The sequence below is a fragment of the Salvelinus alpinus genome, chromosome 3, assembly GCF_045679555.1.
Source record: "Salvelinus alpinus chromosome 3, SLU_Salpinus.1, whole genome shotgun sequence".
NCBI classification, from domain to species: domain Eukaryota; kingdom Metazoa; phylum Chordata; class Actinopteri; order Salmoniformes; family Salmonidae; genus Salvelinus; species Salvelinus alpinus.
In genome coordinates this window covers 90,306,538-90,331,749 of record NC_092088.1, presented here as the reverse complement: position 1 = coordinate 90,331,749, position 25,212 = coordinate 90,306,538, and the positions used below count along the sequence as shown (strand labels likewise).

The window sequence follows — 25,212 nt, the reverse complement described above, 5'->3', positions numbered from 1 at the left end:
TCACCTCATGTCCTACAGTCCACAGTCTAGTCACCTCATGTCCTACAGTCCACAGTCTAGTCACCTCATGTCCTACAGTCCACAGTTTAGTCACCTCATGTCCTACAGTCCACAGTCTAGTCACCTCATGTCCTACAGTCCACAGTCTAGTCACCTCATGTCCTACAGTCCACAGTCTAGTCACCTCATGTCCTACAGTCCACAGTCTAGTCACCTCATGTCCTACAGTCCACAGTCTAGTCACCTCATGTCCTACAGTCCACAGTCTAGTCACCTCATGTCCTACAGCCCACAGTCTAGTCATCTCATGTCCTACAGCCCACAGTCTAGTCACCTCATGTCCTACAGTCCGCAGTCTAGTCATCTCATGTCCTACAGTCCACAGTCTAGTCACCTCATGGCCTGCAGTCCACAGTCTAGTCACCTCATGTCCTACAGTCCACAGTCTAGTCACCTCATGTCCTACAGTCCACAGTCTAGTCACCTCATGTCCTACAGTCCACAGTCTAGTCACCTCATGTCCTACAGTCCACAGTTTAGTCACCTCATGTCCTACAGCCCACAGTCTAGTCACCTCATGTCCTACAGTACACAGTCTAGTCACCTCATGTCCTACAGTCCACAGTCTAGTCATCTCATGTCCTACAGTCTACAGTCTAGTCACCTCATGTCCTACAGTCCACAGTCTAGTCATCTCATGTCCTACAGTCCACAGTCTAGTCACCTCATGTCCTACAGTCCACAGTCTAGTCACCTCATGTCCTACAGTCCACAGTCTAGTCATCTCATGTCCTACAGTCCACAGTCTAGTCATCTCATGTCCTACAGTCTACAGTCTAGTCACCTCATGTCCTACAGTCCACAGTCTAGTCATCTCATGTCCTACAGTCCACAGTCTAGTCACCTCATGTCCTACAGTCCACAGTCTAGTCATCTCATGTCCTACAGTCTACAGTCTAGTCACCTCATGTCCTACAGTCCACAGTCTAGTCATCTCATGTCCTACAGTCCACAGTCTAGTCACCTCATGTCCTACAGTCCACAGTCTAGTCACCTCATGTCCTACAGTCTACAGTCTAGTCACCTCATGTCCTACAGTCCACAGTCTAGTCACCTCATGTCCTACAGTCCACAGTCTAGTCACCTCATGTCCTACAGTCCACAGTCTAGTCATCTCATGTCCTACAGTCCACAGTCTAGTCATCTCCTACAGTCTACAGTCTAGTCACCTCATGTCCTACAGTCCACAGTCTAGTCACCTCATGTCCTACAGCCCACAGTCTAGTCACCTCATGTCCTACAGCCCACAGTCTAGTCACCTCATGTCCTACAGTCCACAGTCTAGTCACCTCATGTCCTACAGTCCACAGTCTAGTCATCTCATGTCCTACAGTCTACAGTCTAGTCACCTCATGTCCTACAGTCCACAGTTTAGTCACCTCATGTCCTACAGCCCACAGTCTAGTCACCTCATGTCCAGCAGTCCACAGTCTAGTCATCTCATGTCCTACAGTCCACAGTCTAGTCACCTCATGTCCTACAGTCCACAGTCTAGTCATCTCATGTCCTACAGTCTACAGTCTAGTCATCTCATGTCCTACAGTCTACAGTCTAGTCACCTCATGTCCTACAGTCCACAGTCTAGTCACCTCATGTCCTACAGTCCACAGTCTAGTCACCTCATGTCCTACAGTCCACAGTTCCATCATTTCATTTCTGCTTCTTTGATGGTTATGTCTTAAGCGTTAGCTAGGGAAATGTTGCTCCGTTAACTTCACTGTATTAAGTTGATTTGACAGGGACGATGCACCATTTGCACATTAATGTGGTTGTTTGTGGCTCAGTCTGTAGATAATGGCGCTTGCAACGCCAAGGGTCGTAGGTTCGATTCCTGTTGGGACCACCCATATGTAAAATGTATGCATGCATGACTGTAAATCAATTTGGATTAAAGCATTTGCTATATGGCACATACACTGAGTGTACCAAACATTAGGAACATCTTCCTAATATTGCATTGCACCCCCCCTTTTGTCCTCAGTTCTTCACACAAACCGGTGCGCCTGGAACCTACTACCATATCCTGTTCAGAGGCACTTCGATCTTTTGTCTTGTCCATTCAACCTCTGAATGACACACATACACAATCCATGTCTCAATTGTCTTAAGGCTTAAAAATCCTTCTTTAACCTGTCTCCTCCACTTCATCTACACTGATTGAAGTGGATTTAACAAGTGACATCAATAAGGGATCATAGCTTTTACATGGATTCACCTGGTCAGTCTGTGTCATAGAAAGAGCAGGTGTTCTTAATGTTTTGTACACTCAGTGTATATGCTCAGTGTACAGTAGTAGTATTATTATGATTATCTTAATAGCTTATATTATTAATCAACATTACTGGCCAGGCAAATAATAAAGATGTCTTCCTTATCCTGGTGGTGTAGTTTTGTTGCGGCCAAAGAGGAGTTGAAGCAGCTGAGACTACCAGGGTTCCTGTACAGTGAGGTGGGAGACCTGGCCTCCAGTGTTCCTTACTTTAGCCTGGAGGAGGATGACAACTGTGACGAGGGCATCCACCTCATCGTCTGTGTCCACGGCCTCGATGGTAACTACACTTTATCCATTTAGTCAGATAATCAACCCATCTTGTTATCTGCTTCAGTTCTTTTGGCACAGGACATGTTTGTGGTCCGATATATTGAAAACCGATCTGGGTTCAGATACTATTGAAATAATTTCAAATCCTTTACCTGGGCTTGATCAAGCTTGACTTGGCAATGGAACCAATAGGAAAGCCCCAGTAGTGGTGTTCCAGACAGGTTAATGCATCGCTCATAGTATTTGAAATATTTAAAACAGTATTTGAATCCAGGTCTAATGTGAAATATCTTGGGTGTTCTTTCATTCTGTGTCTTCCAGGTAACAGTGCTGACCTGCGTCTGGTGAAGACCTACTTGGAGCTGGGCCTACCTGGAGCTAGGATAGACTTCCTCATGTCCGAACGCAACCAGGTAATTAACCATAATGTACCACACCTGAACCAACCAACACTACCTCATTATGGGACACCTGAACCAACCGACACTACCTCATTATGGGACACCTAAACCAACCGACACTAGCTCATTATGGGATACCTGAACCAACCGACACTACCTCATTATGGGACACCTGAACCAACCGACACTAGCTCATTATGGGACACCTGAACCAACCGACACTACCTCATTATGGGACACCTGAACCAACCGACACTACCTCATTATGGGACACCTGAACCAACCGACACTACCTCATTATGGGACACCTGAACCAACCGACACTACCTCATTATGGGACACCTGAACCAACCGACACTACCTCATTATGGGACACCTGAACCAACCGACACTACCTCATTATGGGACACCTGAACCAACCGACACTACCTCATTTATGGGACACCTGAACCAACCGATACTACCTCATTATGGGACACCTGAACCAACCGACACTACCTCATTATGGGACACCTGAACCAACCGATACTACCTCATTATGGGACACCTGAACCAACCGATACTACCTCATTATGGGATACCTAAACCAACCGACACTACCTCATTATGGGACACCTGAACCAACCGACACTACCTCATTATGGGACACCTAAACCAACCGACACTACCTCATTATGGGACACCTGAATCAACCAACACTACCTCATTATGGGACACCTGAACCAACCGACACTACCTCATTATGGGACACCTGAACCAACCGACACTACCTCATTATGGGACACCTGAACCAACCGACACTACCTCATTTATGGGACACCTGAATCAACCAACACTACCTCATTATGGGGGACCTGAACCAACCGACACTACCTCATTATGGGACACCTGAACCAACCGACACTACCTCATTATGGGACACCTGAACCAACCGATACTACCTCATTATGGGATACCTAAACCAACCGACACTACCTCATTATGGGACACCTGAACCAACCGACACTACCTCATTTATGGGACACCTGAACCAACCGATACTACCTCATTATGGGACACCTGAACCAACCGATACTACCTCATTATGGGATACCTAAACCAACCGACACTACCTCATTATGGGATACCTAAACCAACCGACACTACAGACATCCACCAAACAAGCAAAAACCAACTATGAGAATGAGTGACACCTAAACCAACCGACACTACCTCATCTGCCTCTTTACCCCACATTATTATGGGACGTTATATAAGTCCATTCGTACTTGAATGACAATCAACAATGGATGGTAAATAGGAATTTCTTCTAGTTTCGTCTCATGGGAGTGCAGTTTCGTCTGTATCCTCTTATGCAAGTGCAGTTAACAATGCCGTGTCCTTGTCAGTCTGTAGAACTTTATGTCTGACTTTTTGTTGTTTTCCCCACAGAATGACACGTTTGCTGACTTTGAGCAGATGACAGACCGGCTGTTGGATGAAATAGTTCAGTACATTCAGATCTACAACCTCACCGTCTCTAAGATCAGGTACATATGGGTTCTTCAGGTCTACAACCTCACCGTCTCTAAGATCAGGTACATATGGGTTCTTCAGGTCTACAACCTCACCGTCTCTAAGATCAGGTACATATGGGTTCTTCAGGTCAACAACCTCACCGTCTCTAAGATCAGGTACATATGGGTTCTTCAGGTCTACAACCTCACCGTCTCTAAGATCAGGTACATGTGGGTTCTTCAGGTCTACAACCTCACCGTCTCTAAGATCAGGTACATATGGGTTCTTCAGGTCTACAACCTCACCGTCTCTAAGATCAGGTACATATGGGTTCTTCAGGTCTACAACCTCACCGTCTCTAAGATCAGGTACATATGGGTTCTTCAGGTCTACAACCTCACCGTCTCTAAGATCAGGTACATGTGGGTTCTTCAGGTCTACAACCTCACCGTCTCTAAGATCAGGTACATGTGGGTTCTTCAGGTCTACAACCTCACCGTCTCTAAGATCAGGTACATATGGGTTCTTCAGGTCTACAACCTCACCGTCTCTAAGATCAGGTACATATGGGTTCTTCAGGTCTACAACCTCACCGTCTCTAAGATCAGGTACATATGGGTTCTTCAGGTCTACAACCTCACCGTCTCTAAGATCAGGTACATATGGGTTCTTCAGGTCTACAACCTCACCGTCTCTAAGATCAGGTACATATGGGTTCTTCAGGTCTACAACCTCACCGTCTCTAAGATCAGGTACATATGGGTTCTTCAGGTCAACAACCTCACTGTCTCTAAGATCAGGTACATATGGGTTCTTCAGGTCTACAACCTCACTGTCTCTTCTTCTTGCCCAGTCTGACTACTAATGGTGCAATAGTCTGAAGTGTGTCCCTCTCCTCTTCTTCATCTGCGCTGATGGAAAGAAGTAATAATGGTATGGGCAGAAGCAACATAGTGGATCTCTAGCACCCATGAATTGGCTTTCCCACTGTCCAGTCAGTCACCCCTTTCCCACTGTCCAGTCAGTCACCCCTTTCCCACTGTCCAGTCAGTCACCCCTTTCCCACTGTCCAGTCAGTCACCCCTTTCCCACTGTCCAGTCAGTCACCCCTTTCCCACTGTCCAGTCAGTCACCCCTTTCCCACTGTCCAGTCAGTCACCCCTTTCCCACTGTCCAGTCAGTCACACCTTTCCCCCTGTCCAGTCAGTCACCCCTTTCCCACTGTCCAGTCAGTCACCCCTTTCCCACTGTCCAGTCAGTCACCCCTTTCCCACTGTCCAGTCAGTCACCCCTTTCCCACTGTCCAGTCAGTCACCCCTTTTCCCACTGTCCAGTCAGTCACCCCTTTTCCCACTGTCCAGTCAGTCACCCCTTTTCCCACTGTCCAGTCAGCCACCCCTTTTCCCACTGTCCAGTCAGCCACCCCTTTTCCCACTGTCCAGTCAGTCACCCCTTTCCCACTGTCCAGTCAGTCACCCCTTTTCCACTGTCCAGTCAGTCACCCCTTTTCCCCTGTCCAGTCAGTCACCCCTTTTCCCCTGTCCAGTCAGTCACCCCTTTCCCACTGTCCAGTCAGTCACCCCTTTCCCACTGTCCAGTCAGTCACCCCTTTCCCACTGTCCAGTCAGTCACCCCTTTTCCCACTGTCCAGTCAGTCACCCCTTTTCCCACTGTCCAGTCAGTCACCCCTTTTCCCACTGTCCAGTCAGTCACCCCTTTTCCCACTGTCCAGTCAGTCACCCCTTTTCCCACTGTCCAGTCAGCCACCCCTTTTCCCACTGTCCAGTCAGCCACCCCTTTTCCCACTGTCCAGTCAGCCACCCCTTTTCCCACTGTCCAGTCAGCCACCCCTTTTCCCACTGTCCAGTCAGTCACCCCTTTCCCACTGTCCAGTCAGTCACCCCTTTCCCACTGTCTAGTCAGTCACCCCTTTTCCATCAGTGCAGATGGAGGCAAGAAGACAAGGAGTTGAATCAGCTTAATACTATTGAGATGCCCCCTGGTGTATAACAGTGCTCTCCAAATCCAGCCATATTTAATTGTCCCCCACCATGAAATCGGGGAGGGGGATCTGTCTCGGTCCTTTAATACGTTAGTCCCTCATGATATCTCAGAAACCACTGGCCAAATTCTGAGGAAACTTGGGTGAATGATGCATCTTGCCATAGAGATCCGGCATTTACAAAATGACACTGATTGGCCCAAGCTATATGGGGGCTGCGTCATTCGTGGGGGTCGACATGTTCAATGTTACCTTGTTTGATTTGAGCTCCTGCGTGATCTCTGACCTGTGTCTATATTCTCTGTTTCTCAGCTTCGTAGGCCACTCCCTGGGGAACCTGATAGTTCGTTCAGTACTGACCAGACCCAGGTTTAAATGTTACCTGAGCAGACTTCACACCTTCCTCTCTCTGTCTGGACCTCACCTGGGTACCCTGTACAACAGCTCTGCTCTGGTCAACACAGGTATGTCTCTCTACACTATACCCTCTACAGCAGGGATCATCACCTAGATTCAGCCACGGAACCATTTGTTTACTTTCTGGAGCGGATGGTTGGGGAGGCCGTAACAGTTATAAATAATATTCAAATTGACCGCAACAAGCACAAATATATATGTTTGACTAAAACATAACAATTTCAAACCTTGCTTATATTTGTATAAGATCATGTGTGTCTCTTATATGCGTGGGAATACTTTGGAACAGATTTCTTAAATTCACTTCATTTGGAGCTGTTTTCCTGGTGTTTTTAGCGTCTTTTATGTCCAACGATGAAAATTCGGCACACGATTTGTATTTATTTATTTTTGCTCAGAAAACTTGGGGGGGCAAATAAAACCATCCATGGGCCAAATTCGGCCCACTGGCCACCAGTTGGGATTTTGACGAATCTGACAAATATCCTACCTCATTAGATTTATTTAGTTCATGCGCGCAGTGTGTTTGCGAGATGCCGTACAAAAGGCTGTTTTAAAACCTTCCCGTGACTCCTGCAGCGTCTACAGACATCCACCAAACAAGCAAAAACCGACTCTATGAGGATATGAGTGTGACAACTGATGGTCACTTCTAGATGGGCTGAGTCAGTCAGTCAGGTGGCTGCCTGCAGAGACTTCTATTGGTCACTTCTAGATGGGCTGAGTCAGTCAGTCAGGTGGCTGCCTGCAGAGACTTCTATTGGTCACTTCTAGATGGGCTGAGTCAGTCAGTCAGGTGGCTGCCTGCAGAGACTTCTATTGGTCACTTCTAGATGGGCTGAGTCAGTCAGTCAGGTGGCTGCCTGCAGAGACTTCTATTGGTCACTTCTAGATGGGCTGTGTCAGTCAGTCAGGTGGCTGCCTGCAGAGACTTCTATTGGTCACTTCTAGATGGGCTGAGTCAGTCAGTCAGGTGGCTGCCTGCAGAGACTTCTATTGGTCACTTCTAGATGGGCTGAGTCAGTCAGTCAGGTGGCTGCCTGCAGAGACTTCTATTGCAGTAGGTCTGAAGGGCTCTGGCTAGTGGTACTTAGACAGTTAGAAGGATGATGTAAGAAGCTAACATTTAAACGGATCCTACCTCAGAAGGAGCAAAAACAATAGGCTACTAATTTGTAATAACTGCTTTACAGAGAGTAGGATACTGAGCCAGACAATGATGTGGCGCTCAGTGGTGAGGCTGAGGCAGGCTACAATGCATGCAGGAGGAAGCAGAGGAGACATTTAGACAATACTTTAAAAACACAGGATTCAACATTACATTTAAAAAGCTCCTAGCTTACAGTTTTTAATGTTTTTAAAGTCTACTATTCCAGGAAAGTGTACTGTGAAAATGTTGAAGGTATATTTCCCTTTAACTACGGCACTGTGCTACACTCAGTCAAGGAAACAAGTCATTGTCTTCCTCTCCCTGGTTGATTTAGTCCGTCTTTACCCCCTGTATTCCTCCTCCTTCCTCCCTCCCAGGCCTGTGGTTCATGCAGAAGTGGAAGAAGTCTGGCTCTCTGCTCCAACTGACCTGCAGAGACCACTCTGATCCCAGACAGACCTTCCTCTACAAGCTTAGCAAGAAATCTGGTGAGTTGAGCAGAGTAAAGGTCATTGTTGTTGATGTTTTTGACAGTGCAATTTGTTACGTTGTTAACGCCTGGTATCAATCTGTTCTCCTGGGTATTTAAATGAAGCTTGCTGTCTATTGTTACATGAATAACAGGTGTGTTGTGTCAATGTGTTGTGGCAGGTCTTCATCACTTCAGCAACGTGGTGTTAGTGGGCTCTCTGCAGGATCGCTACGTCCCATATCACTCAGCCAGGATAGAGATGTGTAAGACAGCCCTGAAGGACAAACAAACAGGTGGGCCCTACATATTTATCAGAGCAGGCCACAAAACATGTCCTACAGGCCATTTGTTCACAGTGTAGACAAGCTACTGGACCAATAGCCTGGTTCCTCTCGCTGCTGCTTGCTGTTGGGTCTTTGCTAGGCCGGGTTACAGTTAAGCACTTTGTGACAACTGTTGATGTCGAAATGGCTTGATGAATACATCTGATTGATTGTTGTCATGTATGGCTCAGTTGGTTAGAGCATGGCCCTTGCAACAACAGGATTGTGGGTGTAAACCCAGATGTAAACTGTATGCACACGCTTCTAAATGGAGTTTATTCTTCTTCTTCTTCTCTCTGTCACTCCCTTTTTTCTCTTTACTCCCTTTCTGTCTCTCCTTCTCTCCCCCTCCTCCCTCTCGCACTCCCCCTCTCACACTCTCCCTCCTCCCTCTCGCACTCCTCCCTCTCGCACTCCCCCTCCCCCTCTCTCACCCCCCTTCTCCCTCCTCCCTCTCGCACTCCCCCTCTCACACTCCCCCTCTCTCACCCCCCTTCTCGCTCCCCCTCTCACACTTTCCATCTCCCCTCCCCCAGGTTCAGTATATGTAGAGATGATAGAGAACCTGTTGCTGCCGGTGCTCCAGAACAGAGACTGTAACCTGGTGCGTTACGATGTCATCCACGCCCTGCCCAACACCGCCAACTCCCTGATTGGCCGAGCAGCACACATCGCCGTCCTCGACTCGGAAATCTTCCTGGAGAAGTTCTTCCTGGTCGCAGGCCTGAAGTTCTTTCAGTAGGAGAGGAGGGGTATATGAATCCAGCCAATGGCTGGAAGGGGGGAAGTGTGGGCGGCTCTACCAATCTAACCAATAGCTGGAGCGGAGGGACGTTTTTTCAGTAGGAAGTAGGAGTGGCCACCCAATCAAATAAATGACTGGAGGAGGGAGAATGGGGGCCTCCCAATCAATAACCTGGTCCCATATCTGTTTTGACCCTTTTGGTCAACTCCTATAATCATTGACATGCCAAAAAAATGTATGCATTGTATCCTGTGGAGGTCACCGAGGTCACCGGGTGGCAGGAGTTTACACATTTAAGACCATGTCATTGGTGCTGAAGTGAGATCTCTGCCCATCTCCACCCAATGACCATAGAGGTTGGCAAGACTGCACAAACTGATCTGGGACCAGGCTAGCAAGTAAAACCTGTGGCTGGAGGGGAAGAGAGGAGAACATGGAGCATACATAGAATATAATTACTAGACCATCAATCTAGTGATGCTATTTCTATCATGTGTAGCTTATATTACCTCACTGCATCCTAAACCCAATTCTCAATATTGTATCTGGTTGACTCGTATGGTTAATAGATGCATCTGCTTCCATATGGAAGGTCAAAAGTCTAATATCAGTGTTTTTTTGTATGTTTTTTAGTTATTTTTATCGGTTTGTTAGTGAATGTTCCTTATTTTCATTGTTCTACTTCCATTTTTCAAAGGATGATTTCAAGTTGATTTTATGAATGTACTTGTGGGGGGGGGTTTCCTTATCACATTGTAGTCTTTTCAGTGTTATTTATCTATGAAATTGTTATATTTTCACATGGTTTTGTTCAAACCATTCATTCATTTATTAAGACGATTGCAATACCGATCTGGAAATGTAGCTGCTAAAAATGGTGAGCTAACTCATCTTCTCATATTGTCGTCACCTTTTTATTTAAAAGGTGCGTTTTCTTCAACAACAACAAATTAGTCGTAAAGTCAAACTATTATACTCTTGCATTAATTTGCACCACAACTGTATAAAAAACAGATTTTCTACTGAGGATGGTCATTTTTACTAAGTACATATTTTACTATCAGAATTTTCATTTGTGTTATTTTTTCATTTTACAAAGGTAAAGGCTTCCAGTCTAGTCGAACTAACTTAACGGAATCAATTTGATTGTAACTCGGACAATGCAGCCTGGGACTTATAAGGCTTTGCGGTTTTCTATAGCTCTGGACCAGGGCGTTCGGTGCAGGTTGTTGGCGCTGAGCCTTCCTGAACAGGGGAAGAGACAACTCGTTGCGCAATGGACCAGAGCTAGGTTTTATACTGTATGCTGTTACTTTGCCATTACAGCATCGTGCACAACACTAAACCCAACCTGGTGTTGGGAACATTATACGAGCCTTGCTTGATTAAAGCATGAGAACATTTTATTACAAGGGGTTTTAAATCAACTTGTTCAACTGTTATAGCCAGAAGGGTCGTGTTCATTAGGGCTCACCGTAGCAAAACATTTTCTAACAAAGCCTTGCTTCATGTAGGCAAGAACCCTGTTTTCTTCTGTTTTCTTCCGCCTGGTGCCAAATGAATACGACCCAGATGTAAAGGTGGGGTGTAGCCAAGGGTCAGTACTTATGAATAGCACATATCTTGGTTCATGGAGAGTATTTATGTTTTGCTGTCATGGATGGGTGGGTGTATTATTTATGCTTTTTAACATGAGTATTGTTTTTAGATATAAAATCAACTTCTCATTTCTTTGTGAAAATGGTTTGTATCATTGCACTCTTTACCATTAAATAAATGTATTATAAATATTTGTTGGTCTTTTTTTGCTCATTTATGCAATTTGGTTGAAAGTGAAGAACTCAAATGTTTGACTAGATGGCAGTGTATGTGGATTCCACTGCAAGATAATCACCTTTCCCTGCCAGAGAAAAAAACAATAGGCAGTGGTATGCTTTTCAATCTATTCCATCTCCAGAAAAGGTTATCTAGACTTGAAGAGGACTAGTCTGGATGAAAAGGTTATCTAGACTTGAAGAGGACTAGCCTGGATGAAAAGGTTATCTAGACTTGAAGAGGACTAGTCTGGATGAAAAGGTTATCTAGACTTGAAGAGGACTAGTCTGGATGAAAAGGTTATCTAGACTTGAAGAGGACTAGCCTGGATGAAAAGGTTATCTAGACTTGAAGAGGACTAGCCTGGATGAAAAGGTTATCTAGACTTGAAGAGGACTAGCCTGGGTGAAAAGGTTATCTAGACTTGAAGAGGACTAGCCTGGATGAAAAGGTTATCTAGACTTGAAGAGGACTAGCCTGGATGCCAACTCCTTATGGAACTGTCATGACAACGGCAAGATGGCTGACAATTAAATGGCAATGGAGTAGGCTAAAAACAAATACGCCCATTTTATTCCGCCATCAAATAAAGTGTCTCTGGTTGAAATGTTTGATGGATTTGGGATGAACGGTCCTCATTATTTGAGGTTGTGGTGTAAATACAAACGACAGTCAACCGTCCTAGGAATGTGTGAATGGACATTTTTCGTAGGCAAATGCCATTTATTCAGTGTCTACAAGCCTAGTTTACCCCTCTCCCTTGCCCATGTTTGGAGTAAATTATAAAAGCCTGTTGCAACCAGCTGATTTTAGGAATGTTGTCTCCCATGGTAACACAATGGAGTCCCGATTGACCTCCCTCTCCACACACACACTCACTACACAAACGCCTCCCCTTTTACCCCAGTCTCTCCTCTCTCGACACCCCCTTTCAGAGAGCAGAGGGGCATTGTGGGATGATGTAATGTGTTCCTAAATGAGACACTCCTCCAAAGGGACTAAACTATGTTGAGCTGACTGCAAGAAAGAGGAGTGGGGGTATAGGGGTCAGAGGGTGGTAGATGAGGGGTGACGGGGTGGTGAGGTTTGAGGAGGGGGGGGGGGTGTTATTAGGCTCATCTCCCCCCTGAGATGACGGGAAGTAAACAATGGATGGCCATCTTTTCTTGACTTGAAGAAAAGGTCAACGGCCAGGGAAACAAAATACAACAACACCAGGTGTGAGTCTGTCAACAGTATTGTCCAGAGATCAGTGTCCTGGGGGCAGTTTATCCATCCATGGCCTTACAAACCCTCTTTTACACATCCTGTCCACCAGCAGACTGCAAAGTTGTTAAACATCTCACACAGTCTAAGGCTTGTTAAGAGGACTGGGGCTGTTTTCTTTCTCTCAGACAGGTGTTATGTAGTATATATGTGTCAGATGATTGTCAGGAAAGTAGCAACTGCTTAAACATGTAATCTAACTCTGGAGAATATCCCTTGAAATTACCTATTAGTTCAAGACTAGCCTTAATCTGTGTCCTCGAAACCCTCCTATACCATTAAAGCATCTGTTAGAAAATCTAATCACAACCATTAGCTAAACTAGATAACAATAGAAATCAACAGGTTGATATGGAGACAGCAGTATGGTCTCGGACTGTGGACCTAATTAGCTGTAATCTCATATGAACTAATGCTAATCTGGGTAATCTGCCTCTTATTGGAGTAAACCCTGCCAGACTGGCTCAAACATTCATTATTGTTGCATTCCCTGGATTATTTCCCCAGACAATTAATGAGGCTTGAAACTGAATGCACCATGGCTAACTCATAGGACATGGTGGAGGTACAAGGTTGTGTTTTTAGTTTAGGGAAGGTTAGACTTCCTTAATTTTTCAACATCAAATTAGAAAATACATTATCATATAATTTAAATTATGGAGGCAAATTTTAGACTTGTTTTCCATTTCAATTTGATTAATTGGATTCGAAGAATGTCTAATTTATAATTTCCATTAAATATTTCTAAAAATATATTTTCTTTCACACGTTGATGAGCTATATTAGCATATTATAGTGGTGAGTAATGAAATTAGCATGCTGTCAATCATGCTGAATCATGCAGATTACCATGCAATAAAAATGTGTCCAATAAATTATAGCGAGTGATTCCATGGCGTGTACTTTGGGATATCCTGGTTTCACACTCAACTCACCTATTGAACCAAACACAAATGTAATTGTAATATGCATAGTCATTTCACCCCTACCTACATGCACAAATGAACCTCAACTGACCTGTACCTCCCTGTATATAGCCTCATTATTGTTATTTTATTCTGTTACTTTCTATTATTTTTTACTTTAGTTTATTTGGTAAATATTTTCTTAACTCTTCTTGAACTGCACTGTTGGATACGGACTTGTAAGTAAGCATTTCACCGTAAGGTCTACACTTGTAGTTTGATTCTAATATTGAATATCAAAACTAGTTGATTAACATTGACGTTATGTCAGTATGAGAAAGTACATTGTTACAAGTATATAGGCCGTCATTGTAAATACGAATTTGTTCTATTAATTGCGAAATATAGACAATATAGTTCTTAGTGAGAAAACGAAATGTAATACTAAACTATGCTAAAACATACACCCCTTCGATGAATTGCAGTTGGTATAGTCCAGTCTGTAGCGTCTGGCTCAGCGGAGGAGCAGCTGGAAAGTTTTCAACATAACGCCAATGTTGTTACTTTTTCACTGTCTGCCAAAACTCTCAAACTACGTTCCGTTATTTTACATTTCTATGTCTGGATAACCTCAACAACATCGTTTTGTTTAAGATATTCAGGTGTTTGCTGGTTTCGTCTGTCGGTAAGTGTTACTTTTTTAACTATTTAGGGCGGCGATTGGCATAACATGCAAGCACTTGTTGCTCTTCTATTCCACGTTAATGTTTTTGTTTATTTGTGTTCATGATGCGTTTAACGTCTCCATTATTCATTCAATACAGTATTGCATTCTTTCGGCTACTATTTTAGTTTGTAGGCTACTTAGTATGCTCTAACGTTGCCTAATAAATACATTTTTATGAATCGAATACATTTTGATAAACATACACCTGCTCCAATGTGATATCATTCTCTAATTGAATTCTATCACATTGATGTCCCACTTTTAACTAGGTTGGATGTACATTTGCATTCAGCAAGGAAAGTGTGAATATTATTATTTTGTATGCAGGTGCGCTCATAGCCTCTATTGCTCAGAGGCTACTTGGATATGCTTTATGAAATGTTTCTCTAATCTCCCAGGTTCCTTCAATGACACCTTCCTTTCAAACCCTTGTCTATGTTCTGAAGAACAGTGTTGTACACTATATTACAGAGGGCTGTTTGTGTTCAAGCTCTCTGTTTTGCTTTCTGCATGATTAGTTCTAAAAAGACACGAAGATTATTGTTACCCCAAGCGTCCACAGAAAATATACAGTGAGGGAAAAAAGTATTTGATCCCTTGCTGATTTTGTTCGTTTGCCCACTGACAATGAAATGATCAGTCTGTAATTTTAATGGTAGGTTTATTTGAACAGTGAGAGACAGAATATCAACAAAAAAATCCAGAAAAACGCATGTCAAAAATGTTATAAATTGATTTGCATTTTAATGAGGGAAATAAGTATTTGACCCCTCTGCAAAACATGACTTGGTACTTGGTGGCAAAACCCTTGTTGGCAATCACAGAGGTCAGATGTTTCTTGTAGTTGGCCACCAGGTTTGCACACATCTCAGGAGGGATTTTGTCCCACTCCTCTTTGCAGATCTTCTTCAAGTCATTAAGGTTTCGAGGCTGACGTTTGGCAACTCGAACCTTCAGCTCCCTCCACAGATTTTCTATGGGATTAAGGTCTGGAGACTGGCTAGGCCACTCCAGGACCTTAATGTGCTTTTTCTTGAGCCACTCCTTTGTTGCCTTGGCCGTGTGTTTTGGGTCATTGTCATGCTGGAATACCCATCCACGACCCATTTTCAATACCCTGGCTGAGGGAAGGAGGTTTTCACCCAAGATTTGACGGTACATGGCCCCGTCCATCGTCCCTTTGATGCGGTGAAGTTGTCCTGTCCCCTTAGCAGAAAAACACCCCCAAAGCATAATGTTTCCACCTCCATGTTTGACGGTGGGGATGGTTTCTTGGGGTCATAGGCAGCATTCCTCCTCCTCCAAACACGGCAAGTTGAGTTGATGCCAAAGAACTCCATTTTGGTCTCATCTGACCACAACACGTTCACCCAGTTGTCCTCTGAATCATTCAGATGTTCATTGGCAAACTTCAGACGGGCATGTATATGTGCTTTCTTGAGCAGGGGGACCTTGCGGGCGCTGCAGGATTTCAGTCCTTCACGGCGTAGTGTGTTACCAATTGTTTTCTTGGTGACTATGGTCCCAGCTGCCTTGAGATCATTGACAAGATCCTCCTGTGTAGTTCTGGGCTGATTCCTCACCGTTCTCATGATCATTGCAACTCCACGAGGTGAGATCTTACATGGAGCCCCAGGCCGAGGGAGATTGACAGTTCTTTTGTGTTTCTTCCATTTGCGAATAATCGCACCAACTGTTGTCACCTTCTCACCAAGCTGCTTGGCAATGGTCTTGTAGCCCATTCCAGCCTTGTGTAGATCTACAATCTTGTCCCTGACATCCTTGGAGAGCTCTTTGGTCTTGGCCATGGTGGAGAGTTTGGAATCTGATTGATTGATTGCTTCTGTGGACAGGTGTCTTTTATACAGGTAAAAAACTGAGATTAGGAGCACTCCCTTTAAGAGTGTGCTCCTAATCTCAGCTCGTTACCTGTATGAAAGACACCTGGGAGCCAGAAATCTTTCTGATTGAGAGGGGGTCAAATACTTATTTCCCTCATTAAAATGCAAATCAATTTATAACATTTTTGACATGCGTTTTTCTGGATATTTTTGTTGTTATTCTGTCTCTCACTGTTCAAATAAACCTACCATTAAAATTATAGACTGATCATTTCTTTGTCAGTGGGCAAACGTACAAAATCAGCAGGGGATCAAATACTTTTTTCCCTCACTGTACACATTTCCACGTCCTCAGCCTTCCATACATATCTCTCTCCCTAACTCTGTCCCTCACTCTCTCTCTCTTTCTCTCTGTCTCTCTCTGTCCCTCACTCTCTTTGTCTCTCTCTCTCTCTCCTTGTGTAATAATTGGATGTTACTCTCATATTCCTTGGAAACCCCCAGATTGTAGTGTTGATCACTCTCAATGTTTCTATCAAAGGTTTCTAGTCTCTGCACCATGAAATGGATGCCTTGCTCATCTGAAAATTGGAATGCTGGATGGTTATGAGGTGATTAGTTTCAGTCTGGTGGTTTTGTGTGTGTGTGTGTTTGTGTGTTTCATGCGACTGTGTGTGTATGCTTCCCCAGTCCCCTCATCGAGATTCTACCGGTACACTGAAGTGTTCACTTCACTGTTCAAAATGTTAAACAGCGCAGTCCGTTGGCAGCTCTTTGCACATTAAAGGGCTTGAACACTACAGTGGATTGGTGCAGTAGTCCAATGTGCACCTCAAATGGCACCCTATTCCCTATATAGTGCACTAATTTTGGCCAGAGCCCTATGGGCCTTGGTCTAACGTAGTGCATTAAATAGGGAATAGGGTGCCATTTGAGATGCAGATGGCATGTAAAGTGCAGCTGTCTGGTGGTGCAGCGGTCTGTCTGGTGGTGCAGCGGTCTGTCTGGTGGTGCAGCGGTCTGTCTGGTGGTGCAGCGGTCGGTCTGGTGGTGCAGCGGTCGGTCTGGTAGTGCAGCGGTCGGTCTGGTGGTGCAGCGGTCGGTCTGGTAGTGCAGCGGTCGGTCTGGTGGTGCAGCGGTCGGTCTGGTGGTGCAGCGGTCGGTCTGGTGGTGCAGCGGTCTGGTGGTGCAGTATTGTTTTTGCACATTTAAGAACATGCTAAGAACGAGGGGTTATAATAGTCTTGAAGGGGATTTAAGGCCTTGCAGATGTCTGGGCTGACTGCTCTCATGTGATGCCAGGTCTGAGGAAAACATGGCTTCAAATACTATTTTAAATCGTTCAAATACTTTAGCTGTGCTTGATTGAACCTGTTGCAATGGACCTGATAGAAAAGTGGTAAAAGTGAAGTGGGAACCCCGCCCACCTGGCCCCGCCCACCTGGCATCCCATACAGGGTAAAGCAAAAATTAAACAAAATTATTTATACGATTTCAAATAGTATTTGAAACCAGGTCTGGATGCCAATTCTGAGGTCACTCTGGTTAGACTAAGGGGATGTCGGAGGGGAGGACGAGTGAGGTAATTTCACACGTCAGCCTGCCCTGTCTGCAGACTTGTTTGTGAGTGTAAGATGAGGCTCATACTTAAACTGGCTCTGACTGTAACTGTTCTGATTAATATTTGATGGGGATATTAAGTGATAAGACTAGGTGGCAGGTACGGTGCCTTCAGGAAGTATTCACACCCCTTTACTTTTTCCATATTGTGTTGTGTTACAGCCTGAATATTAAATTGAGATTTTGTGTCACTGATTTACACACAATATCCCATAATGTCAAAGTGACATTGTATTTGTATAAAACTTTTGAAATTAATACAAAATGAGAAGCTGAAATGTCTTGAGTCAATAAGTATTCAACCTCTTTGTTATGGCAAGCCTAAATATGTTCAGGAGTAAAAAACTACTAAATTCCGGGACCTTACAGATAATTGTATGTGTGGGTTACCAAGATCATTTTAACCACTATAATTGAACACTGAATGAGTCCATGCAACTTATTATGAGATTTAAATCCCTGAATTGATTTAAATCCCTGAATTGAGTAGTGAATTTCAAGCACAAATACAACCCCAAAGACCAGGGAGGTTTTCCAATGCTTCGCAAAGAAGGGCACCTATTGGTAGATGTGTAAAAAGAATACATTGAATATCCCTTTGAGCATGGTGAAGTTATTAATTACACTTTGGATAGTGTATCAATACATTTAACATTTACATTTAAGTCATTTAGCAGACGCTGTTATCCAGAGCGACTTACAAGTTACACCCAGTCACTACAAAGATGCAGGTGTCCTTCTTAACTCAGTTGCGGGAGAGGAGTGAAACTGCTCAGGGATTTCACTATGAGGCCAATGGGGATTTTAAAACCGTTACAGTTTTAATGGTTGTGATATGAGAACTGAAGATGGATCAACAACATTGTAGTTACTCCACAATACAATACTAATACTAACCTAAATGTGCTCAACATCAGTCAATAAGGCACTAAAGTAAAACTGCAAAAAATGTGGCAAAGATATGAACTTAGAAATCTCTTAAGAGACTTACCCAAAAAGACTCACAGCTGTAATTGCCGCCAAAGTTGCTTCTACAAAGTATTGACTTAAATGAGATATTTCTGTATTTCATTTTTATTATAAGGTATTGTGTGTCGATAGGTGAGGAGAAAACATAGATTTAATCCATTTTGAATTCAGGCTGTAACACAACATGTGGAATAAGTCAAGGGGTATGAATACATTCTGTGTGTTGTCAAGCCTATCAGACACACAATATGTAGTTCCAATCGTACTGCTCCACATTTTAAAGGGGACATCTGGGATTCCACCACCACGTTTTTGGTACAGCTGTGGGATGGGGCTGGAGAAATGTAACCACTCAAAAATGCATAGACAGAGCTATGAATGCAAGGACTTAAGTGCAAGGAATCACCACAGTCCATTCGTTGCATCCTTCATCTATTCATCTATCTATTCAAAACCATTGGGCCAAAGTTCCCTTTGTCAACAGAAACGGTGACGAAGGATTGAACCGTCTAGTCTAAGGAATTAATGCGTATACAATTCTAAGTGTTAACTCACTTTGTCTTATGCATAACTCACATTCCTGGACACTGTGTAAAACCAACGCTGTACTCAACGTCAGTCAGGCTTTTCTTTTCAACTCACCTCTGCCCCGCTGTTTTTCAGCGTGAGTCAGATGGTCATCTACTGCCTCTGAAGGTGTGCTCTTGTGTCTGTCACTGGCTTCTCAGACCTTTTGTTACTGGCTCATTCCATATGAATTCACTCACTTTATGACTACACTCCTTTTTAGGTTTGAACAAATGCTTCCAAACAGGTTTGCCCGGGGTAGAAGTGGTCAGAAAGTGCCGGAAACATTCAGGAGATAGAGGTGCTCAAACGTGACCCGTTTTGCATACCCCGTCCTACCATGAGACATCCATGTCTTCTACAATGAAAAAGATAAACGGTTGAGTTTGATATCATTTGAAAGCTTACAAACAGGGAGGGTTGTCGAACTATTTGATTATTTATTTTAAATGTGGTTATGATCATCTGAGATGAATAAGAGGCAGATCGTTTTTAGATCATCTCAGATGAATAAGAGGCAGATCGTTTTTAGATCATCTCAGATGTCTGCTTTTCACGCATGTTGTAGCTTAGACCCGATCTGACATTGTCTTAGGTGTTTGTGTTGTGCCCGTCACCGGTTGAGACACAGCATTCTCTTGAATGCTTGGATGCTCCACACAATTGAATGGTTCTCACACTAATTTTTTGGCCCGTGGACCTCACCTTCACCAGGGTTTTACAGAGAGATGAAAACGGGCCTTTGAAAAGGTTATGCCTACTGTGAGGTAGGCAGTACATGATTATTCAAAAACAACTAGAAGCAAAATGGCAACAAAAACAATCACACGGAAGTTCCAAACAAGGGATGTTCACACAGTAGTGGGGGCTGCCTGAGCACATACAGGTTCCTGTATAGTCTAGGACTGTAGTGAGTTTTTAATCAGAGTTTTGCCTGGGCCCTGGGGGATAGTATGACTTCACAGTCAAATGTCTCAGAACAAGGCTGGCTTTTCAGGTTTTACTGTGCTGCTGAATTGTGTGCTGTTCTGAGTGGCAGGTATGAGACTCTGTTTGAACATGCTGTCCAGAGTACCTCTCAGGAGTTATCTCTTACACACACACACACACACACACACACACACACACACACACACACACACACACACACACACACACACACACACACCTTCAGATTGGACTTTACTTCTTGGAGGTGAGTAAGTGCAATAACGTTTATAAAGGACTGTTTATTGCTCCTCCTCTTTGGAGGACGTAAACACACCTAGTAAAGTACCTTGTGTTTTCTTTCAAATACTTCAGGTACATTAGACTGGCAGAATGGAACCAATACTACTTGAAGTCTGATCTAATTCTCATGACCCCCATGGGCGAGTGTCAGTTAGTGGGAATAATAACATAGAGTGAATATCATAACAGGTGTGATGCACTTTTTTTTTAAACATGTTGAATCATGTCATGACGGGTGTGTGTTTAACATCAAGCCACTTTTCTAAATGCAGGAGGTGGGTAACGTGTTCCATCATGTTTGAACAGAACAGACCACAGCAGAGGCCTTTTAGGATCACAGAGGAAGTTGTTGTTTTTGGATTGTTAGTTTAGTAGCCACTAGCCACTTGTTTTCGGTGAACAGCTTTAAAATGTTTTCAGGTTTCATTTGCCTTACCTCGAGCATCTTGGCAACAGAACATTATCATTGGGAAGGCCGTGTTTTGGGGTTGCCCCTCTGCCCCCGACCGACCCAAATCCCTGACTGGTACAATCCACCGCTGATTAACAAAGAGCCTGATCTCGCCAAATCAATTAATCAGATTAATGATGTGAGTCCTGCAGAGTCCGGCTCTGGGCCAGACCTGGGGAGGAAAGGGCCTGTGTGGTTTCACATGGGAATTTTCACTCCTTTCGTATTTGTGTGTGCTTATCAAAAGGGATTGACATGAATGAATGGGAGGCAGATTGAGGGGCTGTAGATATGGTTTAGTATAGGCTATAGAAGAACGGTGGGACTGGGATTTGATAGTATGACGTAGACCTAGGCATCCAACCAGCTGCTGAGGCCAGCTGCCTTAACTACACGACCGGCTGCTGAGGCCAGCTGCCTTAACTACACGACCGGCTGCTGAGGCCGGCTGCTTTAACTACGAGGCCGGCTGCTTTAACTACGAGGCCGGCTGCCTTAACTACGAGGCCGGCTGCCTTAACTACGAGGCCGGCTGCTTTAACTACGAGGCCGGCTGCTTTAACTACGAGGCCGGCTGCTTTAACTACGAGGCCGGCTGCTTTAACTACGAGGCCGGCTGCTTTAACTACGAGGCCGGCTGCTTTAACTACGAGGCCGGCTGCTGAGGCCGGCTGCTTTAACTAAACGACCGGCTCCAGGCACCAAGACTCTTATCTCTTGAGTCCCGTTCCAGTTGATAGCTCCATCAGGCAGAGAGCAGGGACCAGAGAGCAGGGACCAGAGAGCAGGGACCAGAGAGCAGGGACCAGAGAGCAGGGACCAGAGAGCAGGGACCAGAGAGCAGGGACCAGAGAGCAGGGACCAGAGAGCAGGGACCAGAGAGCAGGGACCCAGAGAGCAGGGACCCAGAGAGCGGCCAGGGACCCAGAGAGCAGGGACCAGAGAGCAGGGGCCAGAGAGCAGGGCCCAGAGGGCAGGGCCCAGAGGGCAGGGACCAGGGACCAGGGACCCAAGCCGGGACCTAGAGAGCAGGGACCCAGAGAGGGACCCAAGCCACTTTCTCTGGGTCCCTGCCCAGAGAGCAGGGACCCAGAGAGCAGGGACCCAGAGAGCAGGGACCCAGAGAGCAGGGACCCAGAGAGCAGGGACCCAGAGAGCGGCCAGGGACCAGAGAGCAGGGAGCAGGGAGTAGCCGTGTGGACTTCTCCAGATAATGGTAATGGAGGAGGAATGCACCAGTCTCACCATGCTGTTTATTCTCCTCCAGATAGCGGATTGGCCTTTTCTTTTTAGGCTGATTGAGTGAATACCTTTGTGGTTAGACTGATGTCTGAAAGGGATCAAACACTTTATATATGTTTATTTATATAACCTTTATTGAACTAGACAAGTCAGTTAAGAACACATTCTTATTTACAATGACGGCCTACACCGGCCAAACCCTAACCCGGACGACGCTGGGCCAATTGTGGGACGCCCTATGGGAATCCCAATCACAGCCGGTTGTGATACAGCCTGGAATCGAACCAGGGTCTGTAGAGACGCTTTTAGCACTGAGATGCAGTGCCTTAGAACACTGCGTCACTCAGGAGCCCAAAATGTGATCCTGTTGAAAAAGGAAATCTATAAATCTGTTTTCTTCAGTGCTACTCCCATGTGTCCCATGTTTAATGCTTTGTGTGTTTATAACATGCTATTCACTGTTATAACCATGATATTCACTGTTATAACCATGATATTCATTGTTATAACCATGATATTCTCTGTTATTGCTATGTTAGGCCTGGTGTTACGTCTACAACGTCTTTAAAGCTTTTATGACTCAAAAACGTCTCTCTGTCTCTATTTGTCTTTTTAGACAGCAGAAAATGAACGACACATTCCCCCTAACCAGAAAGAAGAAGTGAAGGAGTGGGGAGATCGTTGGAGAGAAGAGAGAGAGACTGAAGGAGTGACAGGAGAGGACACTTATTGCAGACACCATGTCTGTCTCCACCACCAAGCAGGAGAGAACCCTGTGTGTTCTGCTCCCTAATAAAGAACAGCTGGACATCACTGTGGGGGTGAGCACGTCCCATTATGACTCCTCCCGTTGATTCTGTAGGTATTCCATGAGTCAGCCAGGGGGGGTTCAATGGACGGCTTTTCATTGGAAGGTTTTAGTCCTGGGCCAGTAATGTATCAAGAGTATTTCTAGTCCCGTACTATAAAAGGTATGGAGTTGTACATGAGATCCATGTCTGGGAGATCAGTTCACTTTTTCTGTGTTTTTCTGTTTATAACAGTCAGCCTGTTAGTCACCCTGTTTATAGCAGTCAGCCTGTTAGTCACCCTGTTTATAGCAGTCAGCCTGTGACAATCACCCTGTTTATAGCAGTCAGCCTGTGACAATCACCCTGTTTATAGCAGGCAGCCTGTTACAATCACCCTGTTTATAGCAGGCAGCCTGTTACAATCACCCTGTTTATAGCAGGCAGCCTGTTACAATCACCCTGTTTATAGCAGGCAGCCTGTTACAATCACCCTGTTTATAGCAGGCAGCCTGTTACAATCACCCTGTTTATAGCAGGCAGCCTGTTACAATCACCCTGTTTATAGCAGGCAGCCTGTTACAATCACCCTGTTTATAGCAGGCAGCCTGTTACAATCACCCTGTTTATAGCAGGCAGCCTGTTACAATCACCCTGTTTATAGCAGGCAGCCTGTTACACTCACCCTGTTTATAGCAGGCAGCCTGTTACAATCACCCTGTTTATAGCAGGCAGCCTGTTACAATCACCCTGTTTATAGCAGGCAGCCTGTTACAATCACCCTGTTTATAGCAGGCAGCATGTTACAATCACCCTGTTTATAACAGTCACCCTAATACAGTCACCCTGTTTATAGCAGTCAGCCTGTTACAATCACCCTGTTTATAGCAGTCAGCCTGTTACAATCACCCTGTTTATAACAGTCACCCTAATACAGTCACCCTGTTAATAGCAGTCAGCCTGTTACAATCACCCTGTTTATAGCAGTCAGCCTGTTACAATCACCCTGTTTATAACAGTCAGCCTGTTTATAACACAGGCAGCCTGTTACAATCACCCTGTTTATAGCAGTCACGCTGTTTATAGCAGTTAGCCTGTTACAATCACCCTGTTTATAGCAGTCACCCTAATATAGTCACGCTGTTTATAACAGTCAGCCTGTTACAGTCACCCTGTTTATAGCAGGCAGCCTGTTACAATCACCCTGTTTATAGCAGGCAGCCTGTTACAATCACCCTGTTTATAGCAGGCAGCCTGTTACAATCACCCTGTTTATAGCAGGCAGCCTGTTACAATCACCCTGTTTATAGCAGGCAGCCTGTTACAATCACCCTGTTTATAGCAGGCAGCCTGTTACAATCACCCTGTTTATAGCAGGCAGCCTGTTACAATCACCCTGTTTATAGCAGGCAGCCTGTTACAATCACCCTGTTTATAGCAGGCAGCCTGTTACAATCACCCTGTTTATAGCAGGCAGCCTGTTACAATCACCCTGTTTATAGCAGGCAGCCTGTTACAATCACCCTGTTTATAGCAGGCAGCCTGTTACAATCACCCTGTTTATAGCAGGCAGCCTGTTACACTCACCCTGTTTATAGCAGGCAGCCTGTTACAATCACCCTGTTTATAGCAGGCAGCATGTTACAATCACCCTGTTTATAACAGTCACCCTAATACAGTCACCCTGTTTATAGCAGTCAGCCTGTTACAATCACCCTGTTTATAGCAGTCAGCCTGTTACAATCACCCTGTTTATAACAGTCACCCTAATACAGTCACCCTGTTAATAGCAGTCAGCCTGTTACAATCACCCTATTTATAGCAGTCAGCCTGTTACAATCACCCTGTTTATAACAGTCAGCCTGTTTATAACACAGGCAGCCTGTTACAATCACCCTGTTTATAGCAGTCACCCTGTTTATAGCAGTTAGCCTGTTACAATCACCCTGTTTATAGCAGTCACCCTAATACAGTCACGCTGTTTATAACAGTCAACCCTGTTTATAGCAGTCAGCCTGTTAGTCAGCCTGTTAGTCAGCCTGTTAGTCAGCCTGTTACAGTCACCCTGTTACAGTCACCCTGTTACAGTCACCCTGTTACAGTCACCCTGTTTCTAACACAGGCAGCCTGTTACAGTCACCCTGTTTCTAACACAGGCAGCCTGTTACAGTCACCCTGTTTC

General features: G+C 44.8%; 2 protein-coding genes across 8 annotated transcripts in view; both read left to right on the top strand.

Annotated features, from left to right (window-relative positions):
* Nucleotides 1–11,399, top strand: part of fam135a (family with sequence similarity 135 member A) — a 62,095-nt gene extending 50,696 nt beyond the window's left edge. For all 5 annotated transcript variants that reach the window (XM_071394454.1, XM_071394453.1, XM_071394451.1 and 2 more), the window contains 7 exons: nt 2,449–2,609; nt 2,924–3,015; nt 4,435–4,532; nt 6,815–6,966; nt 8,447–8,557; nt 8,721–8,834; nt 9,401–11,399. In XM_071394454.1, coding sequence (XP_071250555.1) covers nt 2,449–2,609; nt 2,924–3,015; nt 4,435–4,532; nt 6,815–6,966; nt 8,447–8,557; nt 8,721–8,834; nt 9,401–9,606 — 934 coding nt within the window. In that variant the 3' untranslated portion in view covers nt 9,607–11,399. The remainder of the gene's footprint in view (nt 1–2,448; nt 2,610–2,923; nt 3,016–4,434; nt 4,533–6,814; nt 6,967–8,446; nt 8,558–8,720; nt 8,835–9,400) is intronic.
* A 2,661-nt stretch (nt 11,400–14,060) lies between these two features.
* The window catches only part of LOC139571510 (FERM domain-containing protein 6), a 36,978-nt gene continuing 25,826 nt past the window's right edge, over nt 14,061–25,212 (top strand). For all 3 annotated transcript variants that reach the window (XM_071394447.1, XM_071394448.1, XM_071394446.1), the window contains exons 1-2: nt 14,061–14,280; nt 22,859–23,063. In XM_071394447.1, the coding sequence (XP_071250548.1) occupies nt 22,983–23,063 (81 nt within the window). In that variant the 5' untranslated portion in view covers nt 14,061–14,280; nt 22,859–22,982. The remainder of the gene's footprint in view (nt 14,281–22,858; nt 23,064–25,212) is intronic.